This window comes from Fundulus heteroclitus, chromosome 12 (genome assembly GCF_011125445.2).
Source record: "Fundulus heteroclitus isolate FHET01 chromosome 12, MU-UCD_Fhet_4.1, whole genome shotgun sequence".
Lineage (NCBI taxonomy): Eukaryota > Metazoa > Chordata > Actinopteri > Cyprinodontiformes > Fundulidae > Fundulus > Fundulus heteroclitus.
Genome location: NC_046372.1, coordinates 20,239,442 through 20,255,520, shown reverse-complemented (window position 1 = coordinate 20,255,520; position 16,079 = coordinate 20,239,442). Strand labels below are relative to the sequence as shown.

The 16,079-nt window shown below is 48.0% G+C and overlaps 1 protein-coding gene across 3 annotated transcripts; it reads left to right on the top strand.

The window, feature by feature from the left end:
- Positions 1-152: 152 nt before the first annotated feature.
- On the top strand, positions 153-13,845 carry ak8 (adenylate kinase 8). 3 transcript variants are annotated; one of them, XM_036144266.1, is made up of 15 exons: positions 153-291; positions 3,668-3,764; positions 3,853-3,937; positions 5,173-5,222; positions 6,533-6,607; positions 7,829-7,897; positions 10,462-10,543; positions 10,617-10,688; positions 10,760-10,960; positions 11,880-12,002; positions 12,082-12,171; positions 12,295-12,436; positions 13,183-13,263; positions 13,353-13,482; positions 13,674-13,845. In XM_036144266.1, exons 2-15 carry the CDS (start codon positions 3,681-3,683, stop codon positions 13,761-13,763), a joined length of 1,374 nt encoding a protein of 457 aa, XP_036000159.1. In that variant the 5' UTR covers positions 153-291; positions 3,668-3,680; the 3' UTR covers positions 13,764-13,845. The 3 variants fall into 3 exon arrangements, with proteins under 3 accessions (XP_036000159.1, XP_036000158.1, XP_036000160.1); XM_036144265.1 differs by having other exon boundaries at positions 154-291; positions 3,675-3,764; XM_036144267.1 differs by lacking the exon at positions 3,853-3,937 and having other exon boundaries at positions 156-291; positions 3,675-3,764.
- The last annotated feature ends 2,234 nt before the right edge of the window (positions 13,846-16,079 follow it).

The following is a 16,079-nucleotide window of genomic DNA, read 5'->3' as shown; positions in this document are numbered from 1 at the left end:
AACTAGTTAAAATTAATTAGAAACTATTATTTTAGAACGGTTTTCAACATTAAGAAGCTCAGTGAAGCTGTATTTAATTATTAACATGGAGAAAGGAGGAGCCTTTAACAGCTGCTGACCCGCTCCAGCGGCTCGCGGCACTTCCACAGATGACGTCACTTCCTAGCAACAAGCCAACGCGTCCTAGCAACCTTCGGTTCTGCCCACAGATGGAAAGTTGGCTGGTTCTGCTTGCAGCTCGTCCAGAACCCGCAGAATCACCAGAACACAGAGGTCCGAACGGGATTAAAGGTAAAACAGTTCAGAGGAAACCAGTTTGGGTTCGGTTTATCCGAACCGTTTAAACCCGAACCGTTTAAACCCGAACCCGGAATCTATGAACTTCAGACAAGTTAGCCAGGTTAGCCCAACTTTTAGCGGTGACTGGTTCTGGATAATCTGGTCTCGCTGGACCGGTTCTGTTTGTTTCTAATCAGATGTTGGGCTGATCAGAACATTATGACCCAGATCTCTGATGGATCACGTCAGAACCGCTCGGCCCATTTCACTTCCAGAACCCTTTACTGGGCCCAAAGGAGAAGTTGTGATCATCTGCAGGTTTCTCCACAGAGCGGATGACTGGACCTGCTGTAGAGATCCAGAATCGCTGCAGTAGGACCTCCTGTAGGTCCGTGCTGTCCGTTCGGCAGCGGTTCTGGACCTCCTGTAGAGGTCCGTTCTGAAGTGGTTCTGGAGAAGCCTCTCACTGAAGACGCTGCGCTCTGCTTGATCCGTATTTGCTGAATCATCTCCAGAGGTTCAAGCGTCCCCTGAACAGAACCAGGCTGCTGGTTCTGATGCTGCCGCCCCAGGGGATGATGTTCATGGCCCAGTAAAGCGGATCAGAACCGCTCTGAAGTGAAAGGCTGTGGTTTGGGGGTTCCTCAGAGCTCCTTTGGGGTTCCTCAGGGACCCTCAGGGCTCCTCAGGGACCCCCTGGGTTCCTCAGGGACCCTCATGGTTACTCAGGGACCCTCTGGGCTCCTCTGGGTTCCTCATGGTTCCTCAGGGACCCTCATGGTTCCTCTGGGTTCCTCATGGTTCCTCATGGTTCCTCTGGGTTCCTCATGGTTCCTCCGGGTTCCTCAGGGACCCCCATGGTTCCTCAGGGATTCTCTGGGTTCCTCATGGTTCCTCAGGGCTCCTCTGGGTTCCTCCGGGTTCCTCAGGGCTCCTCATGGTTCCTCTGGGTACCTCAGGGTTCCTCATGGTTCCTCAGGGACCCTCATGGTTCCTCAGGGTTCCTCTGGGTTCCTCGGGGACTCTCATGGTTCCTCAGGGCTCCTCATGGTTCCTCAGGGCTCCTCTGGGTTCCTCAGGGACCCTCATGGTTCCTCAGGGTTCCTCAGGGTTCCTCTGGGCTCCTCTGGGACTCTCATGGTTCCTCAAGGTACCTCAGGGACCCTCAGGGACCCTCATGGTTCCTCATGGTTCCTCAGGGTTCCTCTGGGTTCCATGCTGTAGCCTCGTCTGGATTACGGCGATGCTCCACACGTCTCACCAGACGCTGCAGCGAGGTTCCACACTCAGGGCACTTTGCAACCTCTCGGGTTCTGACTGAGTTCTGCACGGACCGACACCAGGTCCGTTGGTCCAGGACCTTCTGGTTCTCCTCCACACTAAGCTGAGAGACTCAGAGGTTTCCAGGTAACACTCACCTTTCTAAACCTGCTTTTCACTGACAGAGAGAAACGTTGGTTCTGCTTTAGTTCCTTTAGTTCCTAACGCTGTTGCTTCATGTCTTAAAGAGAACTTCTTAATGTTGAGCAGGTGCTACAGAACATCTCCTGAATGGTCTGTGGTCCTGGTGGGTTCTGCCGGGTCAGAACCACTGAATGAAGCATCACTTCAGCGTTTCATGTTCTGCTGCAAAGCACTTTGGGATTTTTATCCTGAGAGGACCAGCTCCCAGGAACCAATTGGGCCTGCAGGGTTCTGACGGTGGAAGGGTTCTGACTGTACTTTACAAAAAAGTAAAAAAAAAAAAACCCAACTGGACTTTTTTCTGAAGTTTGAAGACGTTTCTCTTCCCATCCAGAAAGTTTTCTCAGTTCAAACATCTGGAGTAGGAGTTCTAAGTTTTATACTACTGCCCAACAAAAGGCCTGTTATGGTTTAGATAACATGCAAATTAACCTGAAACAGCCCCCCCCCCCCCCCCTTAGTAATGGGGAGTCGTTAAGGTCGTTATTGGCCTGGTTTACAGGGGAGATGTGATCACCTGCATGGAGGTGAGGATTTTTGTGATGATTGGAAGGAATTAACCTTATAGCTGTATTATAGGTTTTTGAGAGTTGGAACCTAAGGCCTCCTCCTCTGTTTAAGGTTAGTTATTCTCTCTTAACGTAGATGTCTTCCTTCACACCCCTTTCAAACCATCTGTCTTCTTTGTCCAAAATGTGGACATTATGGTCCTCAAAAGAGTGTCCTTTGTCTTTACGGTGTAGGTGGACAGCAGAGTCTTTTCCTGAGCAGGTAGCTCTCCTGTGTTGAGCCATGCGTCTGTGGAGAGGTTGTTTGGTTTCTCCAATATAAAGATCAGAACATTCCTCACTGCACTGAACTGCATACACCACTCCACTCATCTTAGGTTTGGGGGTTTTGTCCTCTGGATGCACCAGCCTCTGTCTGAGGGTCCTGTTTGGTTAGAAATGTTCTGGGATTCTCTGTTTGGAGAACATCTTTGGTCGTCCACATATCTAAACCAGTGGCCTGGTGGTGTTCCTCTGAAGGTTCCCAAAGCTCTCTTTTCCATTTCTTCCATGTTAAGATTGGCTACAATTGGCGACGCTGGAGATCCCATGGCACAACCATGCTTCTGTCTGTAAAAATGATCACTGGACTTGAAATAAGTTGTAGAAAGACAAAAGGTCCAGTAGGGTACAGATCTGGTCCGGAGTGAAATTAGTTCTGTTATTTAGGTCACTGTCGTTTTCCTGACTGCTTCTACTGCCTCTGATGTAGGTATGCAGGTGAAAAGTGATCAAAAGACACCAGAGTTTCTCCTAGCGCCATCTTTAAATGTTTGACTTTATTAGCAAAGTCTTTGGAGTTTTCTATGTAATGTGTTTCCCACCAGGCGGGCTAAAATATTAGCTAGCTGGTTAGCAATGTTAGATGTTACTGAGTTAATGCTGCTGACGATGGGTCTGAGTGGTGTTCCTTCTGAGCATGGGATGTCTTTCCCTGGATATAATCTATAATAATTAACAACCTTTTAATAATAACTAGTCTTTTTCTAGTTGTTGGAGGTAGTCCGTGATTTTCTTTTTGTAGATGTTGGTTGGATCTCTTTTCAAAGACTCGTATGTGGCGATGTCACTCAGTAGAGTGAGAATTTTGTCCTGGTAGTCCGAAGTGTCTGTAAACCAGGCCAATAACGACCTTAACGACTGTTTTCAGGTTAATCTGCATGTTATCTAAACCATAACAGGCCTTTTGTTGGGCAGTAGTATAAAGCTTAGAGCTCCTTCTACTCCAGATGTTTGAACTGAGAAAACTTTCTGGATGTGAAGAGAAACTTCTTCAAACTTCAGAAAAAAGTCCAGTTTTTTTTTTTTTTTTTTACTTTTTTGGAATGACCAGGACCTGATGACGGAGAACCTTCTCCAGCGTTCTGACTGTGCTGTGTTCAGGTCCACATGGATGACACTCTCAGGCCGCTGAGGATTCCCCCGCAGATCAGCGTCTATGCAGACAAGCACAACGTGTGTCACCTGGTGCAGGTAAGCCGTCACCTGGTGCAGGTAAGCCGCCGCCGACATGTCGTCCCCCGGCTGCCAGCAGCTGCCCTCACCTCTGCCTCTGTTGCAGAGCATGGTCACGGCGCTGGTGCTGGAGCAGCCAGAAGATCCGGTCTCCTACCTGCTGGACTTCCTGCAGAGGAGCAGCCCTCGGTGTGAGTGTCTGTGTGACCCGCGGAGCTTTTAGACGCCCAGGATGAGGGACGTCTGCAGGTGGAGCCTCAACCCTGCAGGTCTGCTGTGCTGGCCTGCTACCTGATGTGGCCACCAGGCGGCGCTCACAGGAGACCTGCAGAGATGAGCGCCTGTCATCCAGAGAACGTTTCAGGTTCTGGATCAACGTCTGCACCCAGAACAGGAGGACGGCTGATGAGCTCCATCATGAGCTCATCAGCCGTCCTCCTGTTTTTACTCTGTGTTTGTGGCACAAGGGCCCCGTCCATCTAGTGCAGGGGTGTCAAACATACAATTTAGTCCGGCCCACTGGCTAAATGCATTATCATTATTAAATTTTTTTTTTTTTTTTTTTTTTTTCAATGTCCTGTCTGGCAATGTGGCAATAAGAATTTTTGTCTTAATGCCAAAAAGAGCTCATTAGATTTGACTTTCACAAGTGGAGCAGTACTGCTTTTGCCATAGTGATCCATTTGATTTATGAATGTGAATAGTTTTATTATGATTCATGTGGGGAATATCTCAAATGATACAGACACTACAATGGGAAAGTAGGAAAGGAAAGGAAAAACAAGAAGAAAAAAAGAAAAGGTGAAAGAAAGAGATAAAAGGAAGAGAATGATAAAACAATTATTGAAAAAAAAGTACTTCATTTAATTGAAAATCTGCAGTTCCCATATTGTCCACGGGGGGCGCTGTGTTTTAATCAGCAGATGGTAGCACTGAGCTTCAGATGTGGAAAATTGATTTTAAACCATTTCTTAATTTTTATCTGTTTGATGTATTTTGTCATCTAGAACAATGTTTTTAAGTTCCAAAAAATGTGAATAAATGTTTTTCAACATTGTACAATCACTGTGATCAGTTCTTATGCATGATGCACTTAAGTAAATGTTTAACTGAGTAAAAGTATTGTTGAAATTGCACATACTTTTCTTAAAAACGCTGAGGTTATTTATAATATATTGTTTAAAAGTGAAATTAATTTAATATAAAAATCAACAACAAGTCCACATTTATTAGTTATATTTAATGTTGCGATGAGTTTACTCGTGTGGCCCTCTTGAGATCAGATTAAGGTGTATGCGTCCCCTAAACCAAAATGAGTTTGACACCCCTGATCTAGTGTATGGGGCCCCTGGCTCCTCCACATGCTCCTCCTGCTGATGACGGGAGGCTGCAGCCCTGATCTGTCCTGCTGTGTTTCTGTGCTCAGGTCCCAGAGTCATGCTGCTCGGCCCTCCTGCTGTCGGTAAACGCACTCTGGTGAGTTCTGCTGCTTCTTCTTCTTCTGCTTCTTCTTCTTCTGCTTCTTCTTCTTCTGCTTCTTCTTCTGCTTCTTCTTCTTCTGCTTCTTCTCCTGCTTCTTCTTCTCCTGCTTCTTCTCCTGCTTCTTCTCCTGCTCCCAGAATCTAACCTGCTCTCAGGAGAAGGGCGACCAGAGGCCCCGTCTGTGTGTGACTGTCCTGCAATCTTCACTGTTGTCCCACAAACTGAACCAAAGTCCACATTTAACTGTGTCAGGTCCAAATTATTTGACGTGCTTTCCTGAAATAAATAAATGAGAGCTGCTTCAGCGGTCTGAGCAGCGCCTGCTGCACATAGCTCCAGAAAATCAAACAACCAGGATTTAGATACGCACAGATTATTAAGGAACCAACGTCAAAGAAAGGAAACTGCAGCTACAGAATGGACTGCAGAACATTTCATTTAAAACATTTTATTTTCATACATGCCCGTCACATCCACGTACTAGAAATTTAAAAGCTACTCCTTTGTTTGCCCACATGTCCACTCAGTTAGCGTTAGCTACAAATGTGTGGCTACATTTAAACCAAGTCTTCAGTCTGAAGGTGAACATTTTATCCTCCGATGGGGTCTTGATCACATTTGGCGATGAATCCAACTTTGGCACGCCTGGTCAGTCCTCTTCATGCAAACGTACACAGTTCTGGTCCTCTGGTGACTCTGCTGCTGTTTTACCTCTGAGTAAACGGACTGAGTGGGTCTGGAGCTAAATTACCGACACGTTTAGAGAAGAATCTGAGAACGCTCAAACCGCTAAAGTTTCAAAATTTAGCAGTTTATACTTTTCAACAATGTGCCAGAGATGATAGCAGATAACTTTTCATCCATAACCTCATAGTTTGATTGCAGAGTGCAGCAGCGCGGCTGAGTAAGAGATCATAGCATATAATTTTGGCATGTATGATCTGATTCATTTGAAGCAAGGTGTCTTTGTTTTAGAGATTATTGTTGTGCAGTAACAGGTAAAGCAGAGACTGATTACTGTAACGTGGGATCTGTGTTGGATGACGTCAGCATAGTGCTATGTGTGTCCCACGTCTGATGCCATCAAACCTCAGAAAGTGCTGATTCAGCTTATTCACCCACAGCCTGGCGTTCTGTTTGTGGCCTGAAGTGATTTTTAGGCTTTTCCAAACATTGCTGACGTCGCCGTCCTGCAGCTGATGTTCCAGTTTCTTCCTGCAGCTTCGTTTTTCCTTCTCTGATCTATTTTACACAGCAGAGCCTGATGATGAACTGCTTCCTTTTTTTCTCTGGTTGTCTGTCAGGCCAACAGGCTGAGCGCCACGCTGGAAGCCGTGCACGTGTCAGCTGAGCGCGTGCTGCAGGGCCAATCAGAGCAGGTAAGGAGAGACCACGCTGCTGCTAGCAGCTGCTAGCTGTTGCTAGCTGCTGCTAGCTGTTCTTAGCTGCTGCTAGCTGTTCATATCTGCCGTTAGCTGCTGCTAGCTGCTACTAACTGCTGTTAGCTGCTGCTAGCTGTTCTTAGCTGCCGTTAGCTGCTGCTAGCTGCTCTTAGCTGCTGCTAGGTGTTCTTAGCTGCTGCTAGCTGTTCTTAGCTGCTGTTAGCTGCTGCTAGCTGTTCTTAGCTGCTGTTAGCTGCTGCTAGCTGCTGCTAGCTCCTGCTAACTGTTCTTAGCTGCCGTTAGCTGCTGTTAGCTGCTCTTAGCTGCTGCAAGCTGTTCTTAGCTGCTGCTAGCTGTTCATATCTGCCATTAGCTGCTGCTAGCTGCTACTAGCTGCTGTTAGCTGCTGCTAGCTGTTCATATCTGCCGTTAGCTGCTGCTAGCTGCTACTAGCTGTTCTTAGCTGCTGCTAGCGGTTCTTAGCTGCTGCTAGCTGTTCTTAGCTGCTGCTAGCTGCTCTTAGCTGCTCTTAGCTGATGTTGCTGCTGCTAGCTGTTCTTAGATGCCGTTAGCTGCTGCTAGCTGCTGTTAGCTTCTGCTAGCTGCTATTTGCTGCTGTTAGCTCCTGCTAGCTGTTCTTAGCTGCTGCTAGCTGCTCTTAGCTGCTGCTAGCTGTTCTTAGCTGCTCTTAGCTGCTGTTGCTGCTGCTAGCTGTTCTTAGATGCTGTTAGCTGCTGCTAGCTGCTGTTAGCTTCTGCTAGCTGCTATTTGCTGCTGTTAGCTCCTGCTAGCTGTTCTTAGCTGCTGCTAGCTGTTCTTAGCTGCTCTTAGCTGCTGTTGATGCTGCTAGCTGTTCTTAGATGCCGTTAGCTGCTGCTAGCTGCTGTTAGCTTCTGCTAGCTGCTACTTGCTGCTGTTGGCTCCTGCTAGCTGTTCTTAGCTGCTGTTAGCTCCTCCTAGCTGTTCTTAGCTGCCGTAAGCTGTTGCTAGCTGCTCTTAGCTGCTTCTAGCTGCTCTTAGCTGCTGCTAGCTGTTCTTAGCTGCTGTTAGCAAAAAAGCAGCTGGTGAAAGCACAGCCCTAATTCATGATCCGGGCTGTGCTTTCTTCTGTTCTGGTCCGGCCGGGCTTACTCCACCTTCTTGTGTCAGCTCCATCTGTTCAGTCTGAGACGAGCTGAGCCATGGAGTCACATGACCTGCATGTCTCTGTGTGTTCAGGAAGGTTCTGCTGAGGTTCTGGTCCAGTTGCTCCAGCGGAGACTGAAGGAGAAGGACTGCCTCCACAGGGTGAGTCCGGTTTTACTGGTGCCATGACGTCCTCCGGGTTTTATCCAAAGAGTCAGACAGGCAAAGCTGCTGGGTCCAGTTTTGTGATCCAGCTCCAGGTTCTCCTGCCACTCATTCTGAGAAATGTGGTTCTAGTCCAATATAAAGGTCCAATAGATTTATTCAGCACATTAAAATAGACTAGTGAGTTTCACAGCATAAAAAAACCCCCATAAGGTTAATGCAGAAAAAAGAGATGAAATAAACAAGAAACTAAACAGAACCTTTCACAGAAACATGGTTCTGAAAGGTGTGGAGTTCTTCTGGACTGGACAGGCCCAGAACATTTAGGGCTCCAGTAATTAGAACCAACTTTAAACGTCAACAGAGTGGGGCAGAATGTGTTCTTGTTATTTAGGCCCTATTAAAAATAAGCTGCAGGGTTCTGGACGGGCTGTAAACACTACCAGAACCTCTGATCCAGACCAACAAACAGAACATTACAGAGGTCCGGTCCAGGTGGAGGAGGTAAAAACACAAAGAACCTTCTCTGGATCTTTGAAAGTATGAGCTTTACTGCGGGTTTTCTTCCCACCGGTCCAGAATAACATGCAGGTCCAGTCAGAACCGGGCTGGTTTGGACTGTTTGGACCTGGTTCTACCTGCAGACGGAGGATCAAACCTGCTCTGTGTCTCTGATCTGCTGCTGTGATGATCATAATTAGCTCTCTGGTCGCCGCCGTGTCATACTACGATTCCCAGCAGGCCCGTGAGCGGCCCGGCGCCGAGTCGGCGCCGTCCCCCAGAGACCAGCTGATCAAACGGACCTGGAGCTGTCAGAACCTGAGAGCGGCATTCAGTCCGCCTCTCCTCGTTAACATCTCCTCCGGATTCCTGGGAGAGCTGCTCTCAGATCGGCTTACTGCTGCGACACAAACACACGGCGGCACAGAGGGACCAGAACCAGAACATCCCGCTTTGCCCTGAAATCACTTAGAACCAGAACCAGAACCAGAACATCCCGCTTTGCCCTGAAATCACTTAGAACCAGAACCAGAACCAGAACATCCCGCTTTGCTCTGAAATAACTTAGAACCAGAACCTGAACATCCGGCTCTGACCTCTGGCATGCATCAGGCCTCGGATCAGTGTAGGAATCTGGTCCCCCCCCCACCCCCCCATCATCCAGGCTCAGTAGAATAGAACTGGGTCAGGGTTGACCCAGGGTTCTGCTGTGGGTTCTACTGAGGTTCTGTTGTTGCTTTCCTTCCTGTGTCTCTGAGAGCAGCGCCTTCACTGATCAGCAGTGAATCATTGTGTGTGTGTGTGTCTCTGTGTGTGTGTGTGTGTGGGGGGGGGGGGCTTTGATTGACTAACAGCTGTTTTTGGCTCCAGGCTAAACTCACCACGGACCCTTTGGTTGTTTTATCTGCTGAGAACTGATGACGACTGACAGCTTCCATCAGGAGGCTGCTGCTGTCACTTTAAACGCTACACCTGTCCACCTGTCTCTCTGTCTGTCTGTCTCTCTGTCTGCCTGTCTCTCTGTCTGTCCACCTATCTGTATGTCTGTCTGTCTCTCTGTCTGTCTGCCTGTCTCTCTGTCTGTCTGTCCACCTGTCCACCTGTCTGTCTGCTCACCTATCTCTCTGTCCGTCTGTCTGTCTGTCTGTCTGTCTCTCTTTCTGTCTGTCCGCCTGTCCACCTGTCTGTCTGTCTCTTTGTCCACCTATCTGTCTGTCTGTCTGTCTGCCTGTCTCTCTGTCTGTCCACCTGTCTGTCTGTCTGTCTGTCTGTCTGTCTGTCTGTCCACCTGTCTGTCTGCTCACCTATCTCTCTGTCTGTCTGTCTGTCTGTCTGTCTCTATGTCCGTCTGTCTGTCTGTCTGTCTGCCTGTCCACCTGTCTGTCTGTCTCTTTGTCCACCTGTCTGCCTGTCTGTCTGTCTGTCTGTCTGTCTGTCTGCTCACCTCAGCTCCTTTTTGAGTCCAGGTGAAAGGTGAGATCTTTGCATGCTCAGGTTAACTGGACCTCAGATCCTCCACCTGCAGCTACAGATGCAGGAGAGGATGCTGGTGAACAAAGAGGACAGAATCAGGTTCTGGTTCTGGTTCTGGTTCTGGTAGCGTGTCACAGTGCATGTAAAACCCAGAACATTCAGGGTCAGGCTGTGCTTTTCGTTGAGCCTGACAGGCAGAACTCAGGGATTACTGCTTTGTCTCGATTCTCTGACACAATCGGATCGGATTGAGTTCTGCTCGGTTCTGTGTGGATTCTGGAAACATGGACCTTAATCAGTCGCCCTTAACTGGACTGAAACAGAACATTATCACCTCAGAGGGAGCTGCAGGGCTCTGGTACCATCAGAACCAGGAAATGGGTCATCACAGATCTGAAGCGCTGGAGGTTTCACATCCTGGTTGGTCAGATGGGTGTGAATAGGTTCTGATCAGAACCTTTAAGAAAGTTCTGCTCAGGTTTTTCCAGCTGTCTCCAGAACCAGAACCAGCTCCTAGGTGGGACAGAACCTTCCAGCATCAGGATGTTCCTAAGGTCCAAAACATGATGTTCTGTTTGCTGTTACAGGGTTGGGTACTGGAGGGGTTCCCTCAGACTCGTCTTCAGGTTCTGCAGCTCCAGCAGGCTGGGATCATTCCAGAACACGTCGGTAAGACCTGATCCAGATTCTGAGCTCGGCCCGTCTGTCCGGCACCGGACCCACATGTTCTGTTCTGCTGCAGTGATGCTGGAGGCTCCGGAGGAGGTTCTGCTGGAGAGGAGCCGAGGGAAGCTGATCGACCCCATCACCAGCGGTGAGTACAGCCCGGCCCGGCCCGTTTGGGCCTGGGAGTCAGAACCGCTCAGCATCACTTCCTGTCCTCAGACGTCTACCATCAGATCTTCGTCCGGCCAGACGACGACACCGTCGCTCTCCGCCTGGAGAGGGGGCGGGGCCTGTCTGACCAGCAGCTATTGGCTGAGCTGCAGCACTACCGCTGTGAGGTCACCGCTCTGAGATCAGCCTATCAGCACGTCCTGAAGGTCGTCAACGGCGACCAACCTCCTGCTGACGTCTACCTGGAAGGTAGAGCTCTGGTGGAGCCCGGCCACAGGCATAGAATAAGATAGAATAGAATAGGATAGAATAGAATAGGAAAGAATAGAGCAGAATAGAATAGAATAGGATAGAATAGAATAGAATAGAATAGGATAGAATATGATAGGATAGAATAGGATAGGATAGAATATGATAGGATAGAATAGAATAGAATAGGATAGGATAGAATAGAATAGAACAGGATAGAATCTACCTTACTGAGGAATCAGAAGAGAAGAGCTCCAACATTTTCCTGAGTCATTTTGAAGCCTGACTTGTTTATCAAGCTGAAGCAGAATTTTAAATTAGAAGGTGAAGAACATTTAATCTGTGAGATGAAGAGAGACAGGAAAGAGAATTTCTCCATTGTGAAATGAATAAAGTATCAATTATTATTATTATTATTATTATTATTAGAAAAACAGAGAGAAGGGAACGAGAGGATAGAGAGAGAAGAGGAAATCCAGTCAGAGGAGAGAAACAGAGAGACGGGTGGTGGACATGATTAACCAGGATTACCAAACAACTGACCTTTGATTGCTAACTGTAGATAAACTGATGTGAAAAAGCTGAAGCATGTGTGAACATTTTAAATTATGAATGAAGCTGAAGCGGTGACCTGTTCAGAAGCATTCAGTGTTTTCCTTTTAAACGGAGAGCAAAACGTTAAATATTAACCTATAAAAGTCAAAGACTCAGCCTGAGCCAGCTGAAGGTTGAGATGTTTAAACTGTAGAATGGAAACAGCGATAAAATCAGACTGTAGTCAGAGAAATATGATGCTCAGGTTAGAGAAACCTCACCTGTTGGCAGGTAAAGTCATGTGATCAGGTTTGATCCAATCAGAGTCAACGTCTGAGTTCTGACCCAAACTCAACTTAATCCAGTTCTCTCCTGGTTCCCTCAGCGCTGACATTTGTCCGGAGCCACTGCCACTTCAGAACTCCCAGAATCCTCCTGCTGGGCCCGCCAGGGTCCGGGAAGAGCCAGCTGGCCCGACTGGTGGCGGAGAAGTACAAAGTGGTGGACGGTAAACCCAGACCGGATCTGGATCTAGTTCTAACCGGTTCTGAACCGATTGTTGGACTCACGGCTGGCTCTGCCTGCAGTGAGCTGCGGCCGCCTGCTGAGGTCTGTGGCAGCGGATGGTTCTGGTCGGGGAGCAGAGATCCAACCGTACCTGGATGACGGACGTCCAGGTGAGCTCAGTGAGCAGCACCTGCCTGCAGCGTCTGAGTCTGTGGGTTAGTTCTGCTGCTGCCATCCTGGATCGGCAGAGTTCTGATCAGAGTTCTGATCAGAGTTCTGATCTGTCCCTGCAGTTCCAGACTCCCTGCTGCTGCCGGTTCTGGAGGACCGTCTGAGCCGAGTGGACTGCAGCTGCAGAGGCTGGATCCTGCATGGCTTCCCCCACGACCTGCAGCAAGCCGCGGTCCTGCAGGAGTCCCAGTACCAGCCCAACCGGTACAGAACCAAGCCTGTTTCATCTGCAGACCGCCGGTTACAGCATGTACAGAACCAGAACCAATGTACAGCATGTACAGAACCACAGTTCTGCAGGGTCCATGCTGCTCCAACCGCTACAGAACTGGTCTGGGCTTACACTGCAAAAAGGGAACTAAAAAGCAAGTAAAATGTTCTTGTATTTTCCTTGATTTGAGCAGGTAAATAAGACTATGCCAATGGAATTAGTATTTTTTACCTCTAAAATAAGATAATTAGGAATTCTGCTCTTGAAATAAGATGATGGTGATGAATTTTTATTATTTTAAGTGGAAAAATCTTATTCCATTGGCAAATAGTCTTATTTACCTGCTCAAATCAAGGAAAAATACACAAATTTCAAGAACATTTTACTAGCTTTTTAGTTCCCTTTTTGCAGTGTAGGATCCAATTCAAGTTTTGTTTTCTGGACCAAATATTTTCTGAAGAAATTAAAATCTCCTAAATCTTGACGAGTTCTAAAGTTTTAGAGTTTCTAGAAGAAACCTGTAGTTCTTCCCCTGGGTCCGTTATTAAGCCCGGTACACACAGCTAGCCGGCTCTGGCCCCCCCAGGTCCGATGATCGGGTTCTATTGGCTGCTGTAACAGTTTAGTGAACGGCGACCCTGCAGCGATGTTGACGTCGTACCAAAGTTTATTAGATCCACGTTGCACAGAGTGTCATGGAGTAATCTAGCCTACCCCCCCCCCCCCCCCCCCCCCTCAGGGTTTTCTTCCTGGAGGCGACTGATGAGGCGTGCCTGGAGAGAATCTCCCTGAGAGCGACAGACCCAGTCAGTGGGCAGAGGTCAGTGGTCAGGGGTAGCAGCCTCTAACGGGCCTGGGGGGGGGGGGGGGGGGTGCAGGTACATGCACACGGCTTTATTTGCTCTGCAGGTACCACGCTGTGACCCGACCGGCTCCAGGCCTTGAGGTCCAGAACAGACTCCAGACGGCTCCAGAAGACGGGACCGAGCCGGTGACCCAGAGGCTGAAAGTGTTCAGGATGCGCTCTGCAGCCCTGCAGGTAAACACAGACCTGTCACCGTGGAAACGGTTTATCTACTCACCTGAGACTGAGACTAAATGAAAAAAACTGATTTTCATCGGTGGTATGAGAGTTAACCCTTATTTCTAAGTTCTGACTGATTGGAACCAGAACATAAAGAATTAGATCCGGATCAGAAGCAGCAGAACAACCTGTGTGTCTCTGATCAGTCTGTGTATCCAGATGCTGTTTATATTGACGCTGACCAGAACCCGTACTCTATGCTCGAGGCCCTGGAGAGCCGGCTCTACACCAGCTGAAGCCTGGACTCACCTGGACTCACCTGGACTCAGCTGGGGTCTTCTTCACTTCATGTTTTTGAATAAAATCCTTTGTTGTTCAGTCCAGATTCCAGTTTGTTCATGTTAATAATAAATCTTCTTCAAACTCTAGGGTCACTTGTGGAGTACCACAGGGTTCAGTCCATGGACGCAAAGGAGACAGAAGCTGCATCTGAAACATTCTAATTCAGTTTGCTCTGTTCTATATTTCATTTTTCTGAAAAAGGATGTCAGTATTTGCTGCGGAGCTGCTAAACAAGATCAAACCGTTTTGTGAATCCACCATTTTTATTTCTTTAAGTGGTTTTGTAGTTCAAGCAGACGGATGGTGAAGCTACGAGTGGATCAGAGAAAATGTTTGGTTGTTGAGTGGATTAATTAAATTAAATTGTATGTATATAGCGCCAATTCGCAACACATGTCATCTCAAGGCTCTTTACAAAGTCATGTTCAATCAAATCATCCAATTAACCCACAGTTCATCACAGCGTCCCCCAGCAGACTACAAAAATGGCCGGACAGGGTGGAGTGGAACGGGCTGCAAACTGGAGGGGGAGGGGTCTGAAGCACCTTCTTTAGATTTAAAGAGACTTAGACACCTTTATTGTAATTTTGTATGTACAGGGTGCATACAGCTTACGACAGTGTAAGGGATTTCAGGTGGAATAAGGCAGCATTACAATATAAAGTACAGTAGTGGTCAGAATGTAACACTACAGGAGAAAAACAGTGTGCAAGAACAATGTGCAGAGAATTGTTCAATCCTTTGTTTATGTGCAAAGATAATGGTACAAAAAGGCATTTGTATGCAAAAGTATTGAGCAGTGCAAATAATATGTGCAAAAATGCATAAACGTTGAGTTGTGTACTATTTAAATGGATAATAAAAGTTCAGCAACATTTGTAGTGCCAAATAAAGATGCAAATGTGGTGCAGAGTCCAGTTTATAGTTCAACAGTGTGATGACAGCAGGGAAAAAGCTGCAGCAGAACCTGGTGGACCTGCAGCGGATGCTGTGGAACCTCTTCCCAGAGGGCAGCAGGGAGAACAGCCCATGGTGGGGGTGTGAGGGGTCCCTGATGATGTTACGGGACACGCAGTGCTGGGGTGAAATGTCTTTTATGGAGGAAAGAGGAGCCCCAATGATCCATTCTGCTGTCCTCATCACTCTCCTCACGTTCTTCCAGTCAGCGGCATTGCAGCCTCCACACCACACAGAGAGACAGCTGGTCAGAATGCTCTCTATGGTGCTTCTGTAGAAGGTCGTGAGGATGGGCAGGGCAGGTGGGCTCTCCACATCCTCAGCAGGAAGTACAGTCGTTTCTGTGCCCTCTTCACCAGTGACGTGGTGTTCACAGTCCAGCTGAGGTTGCCTGTGATGTCCACCCTGAGGGATTTGGTGCTGCTGACCACCTCCACAGCTGAGCTGTTGATGAGCATTGGAGCTCATCAACTTCATGAAGTCGACCATGATCTCCTTCGTCTTCTCCACGTTCAGGATCAGGCTGTTGTCTCTCACCAGCCCACCAGCTGCTCCACCTCCTCTCTGTAGTCCTGGTCGTTGTCGTCTGATCAGGCCCACCACCGTTGTGTCGTCTGCAAACTTCACGATGTGATTGGTACCAAAATGAGCTGCTCTCAGCACAGGGGTAGAAAGGGGGAACCTGGACGTAAGTTAACGGGGAATTCAGACCAAAGCGTTGCAGTTCCACTTCAGAGAGACCACAACTGTAATACACTATTAAAATAAATAACTAAATAAAAATAAAGAAAATGTTTCAACGTGAAAAGGAAGAACTGTAAAGCGTGACATGTCCCCTATAACACGGTGACTGTGGTAAAACTGGAACAGGATCAGAATGATGACCGGGTCAGGGAAAGTCCAACCAGAACACATGTTCAGTAATTGACTTGCTGGGCCTCGTGGTTCTGTTGCGGCGGCAGCGGACCCGTCTGTGACTGACAGCAGCTCCTCGTCTTACTGCTGAGCTCCTCAGAGGCTTCAAAGGGATAATTGAGCAGAAAACTATAATTATTCCTGCGGAGCGACGCTCAGTCCCAGCAGAACCCTCCACCTCTCTGACTGACAGCTCTATTTTTACCCCCGACATCAGCAAGTGGAGCGGGAAGGAACCAGGATCACTGATGGATCCAAACCAGACATTATGCTGGACAAGAACTGGACCCGGTTCTGCTGCCAGATTCTGGCTCAGGGTCTGTCCAGAGTTTGTCCAGCGTCTCCAGGCTTGGTACCGTTCAGTCTCTGCTGGCTCAGTTCTGATAGTGGCTGGTGTT

Coding starts and splice junctions, on each gene's coding strand:
- ak8 (XM_036144266.1), top strand. CDS start 3,681: ATGGATGACACTCTCAGGCCGCTGAGGATTCCCCCGCAGATCAGCGTC. Junction 10,544..10,616: donor GATCATTCCAGAACACGTCG/GTAAGACCTGAT, acceptor GTTCTGCTGCAG/TGATGCTGGAGGCTCCGGAG. Junction 10,689..10,759: donor GATCGACCCCATCACCAGCG/GTGAGTACAGCC, acceptor TCCTGTCCTCAG/ACGTCTACCATCAGATCTTC.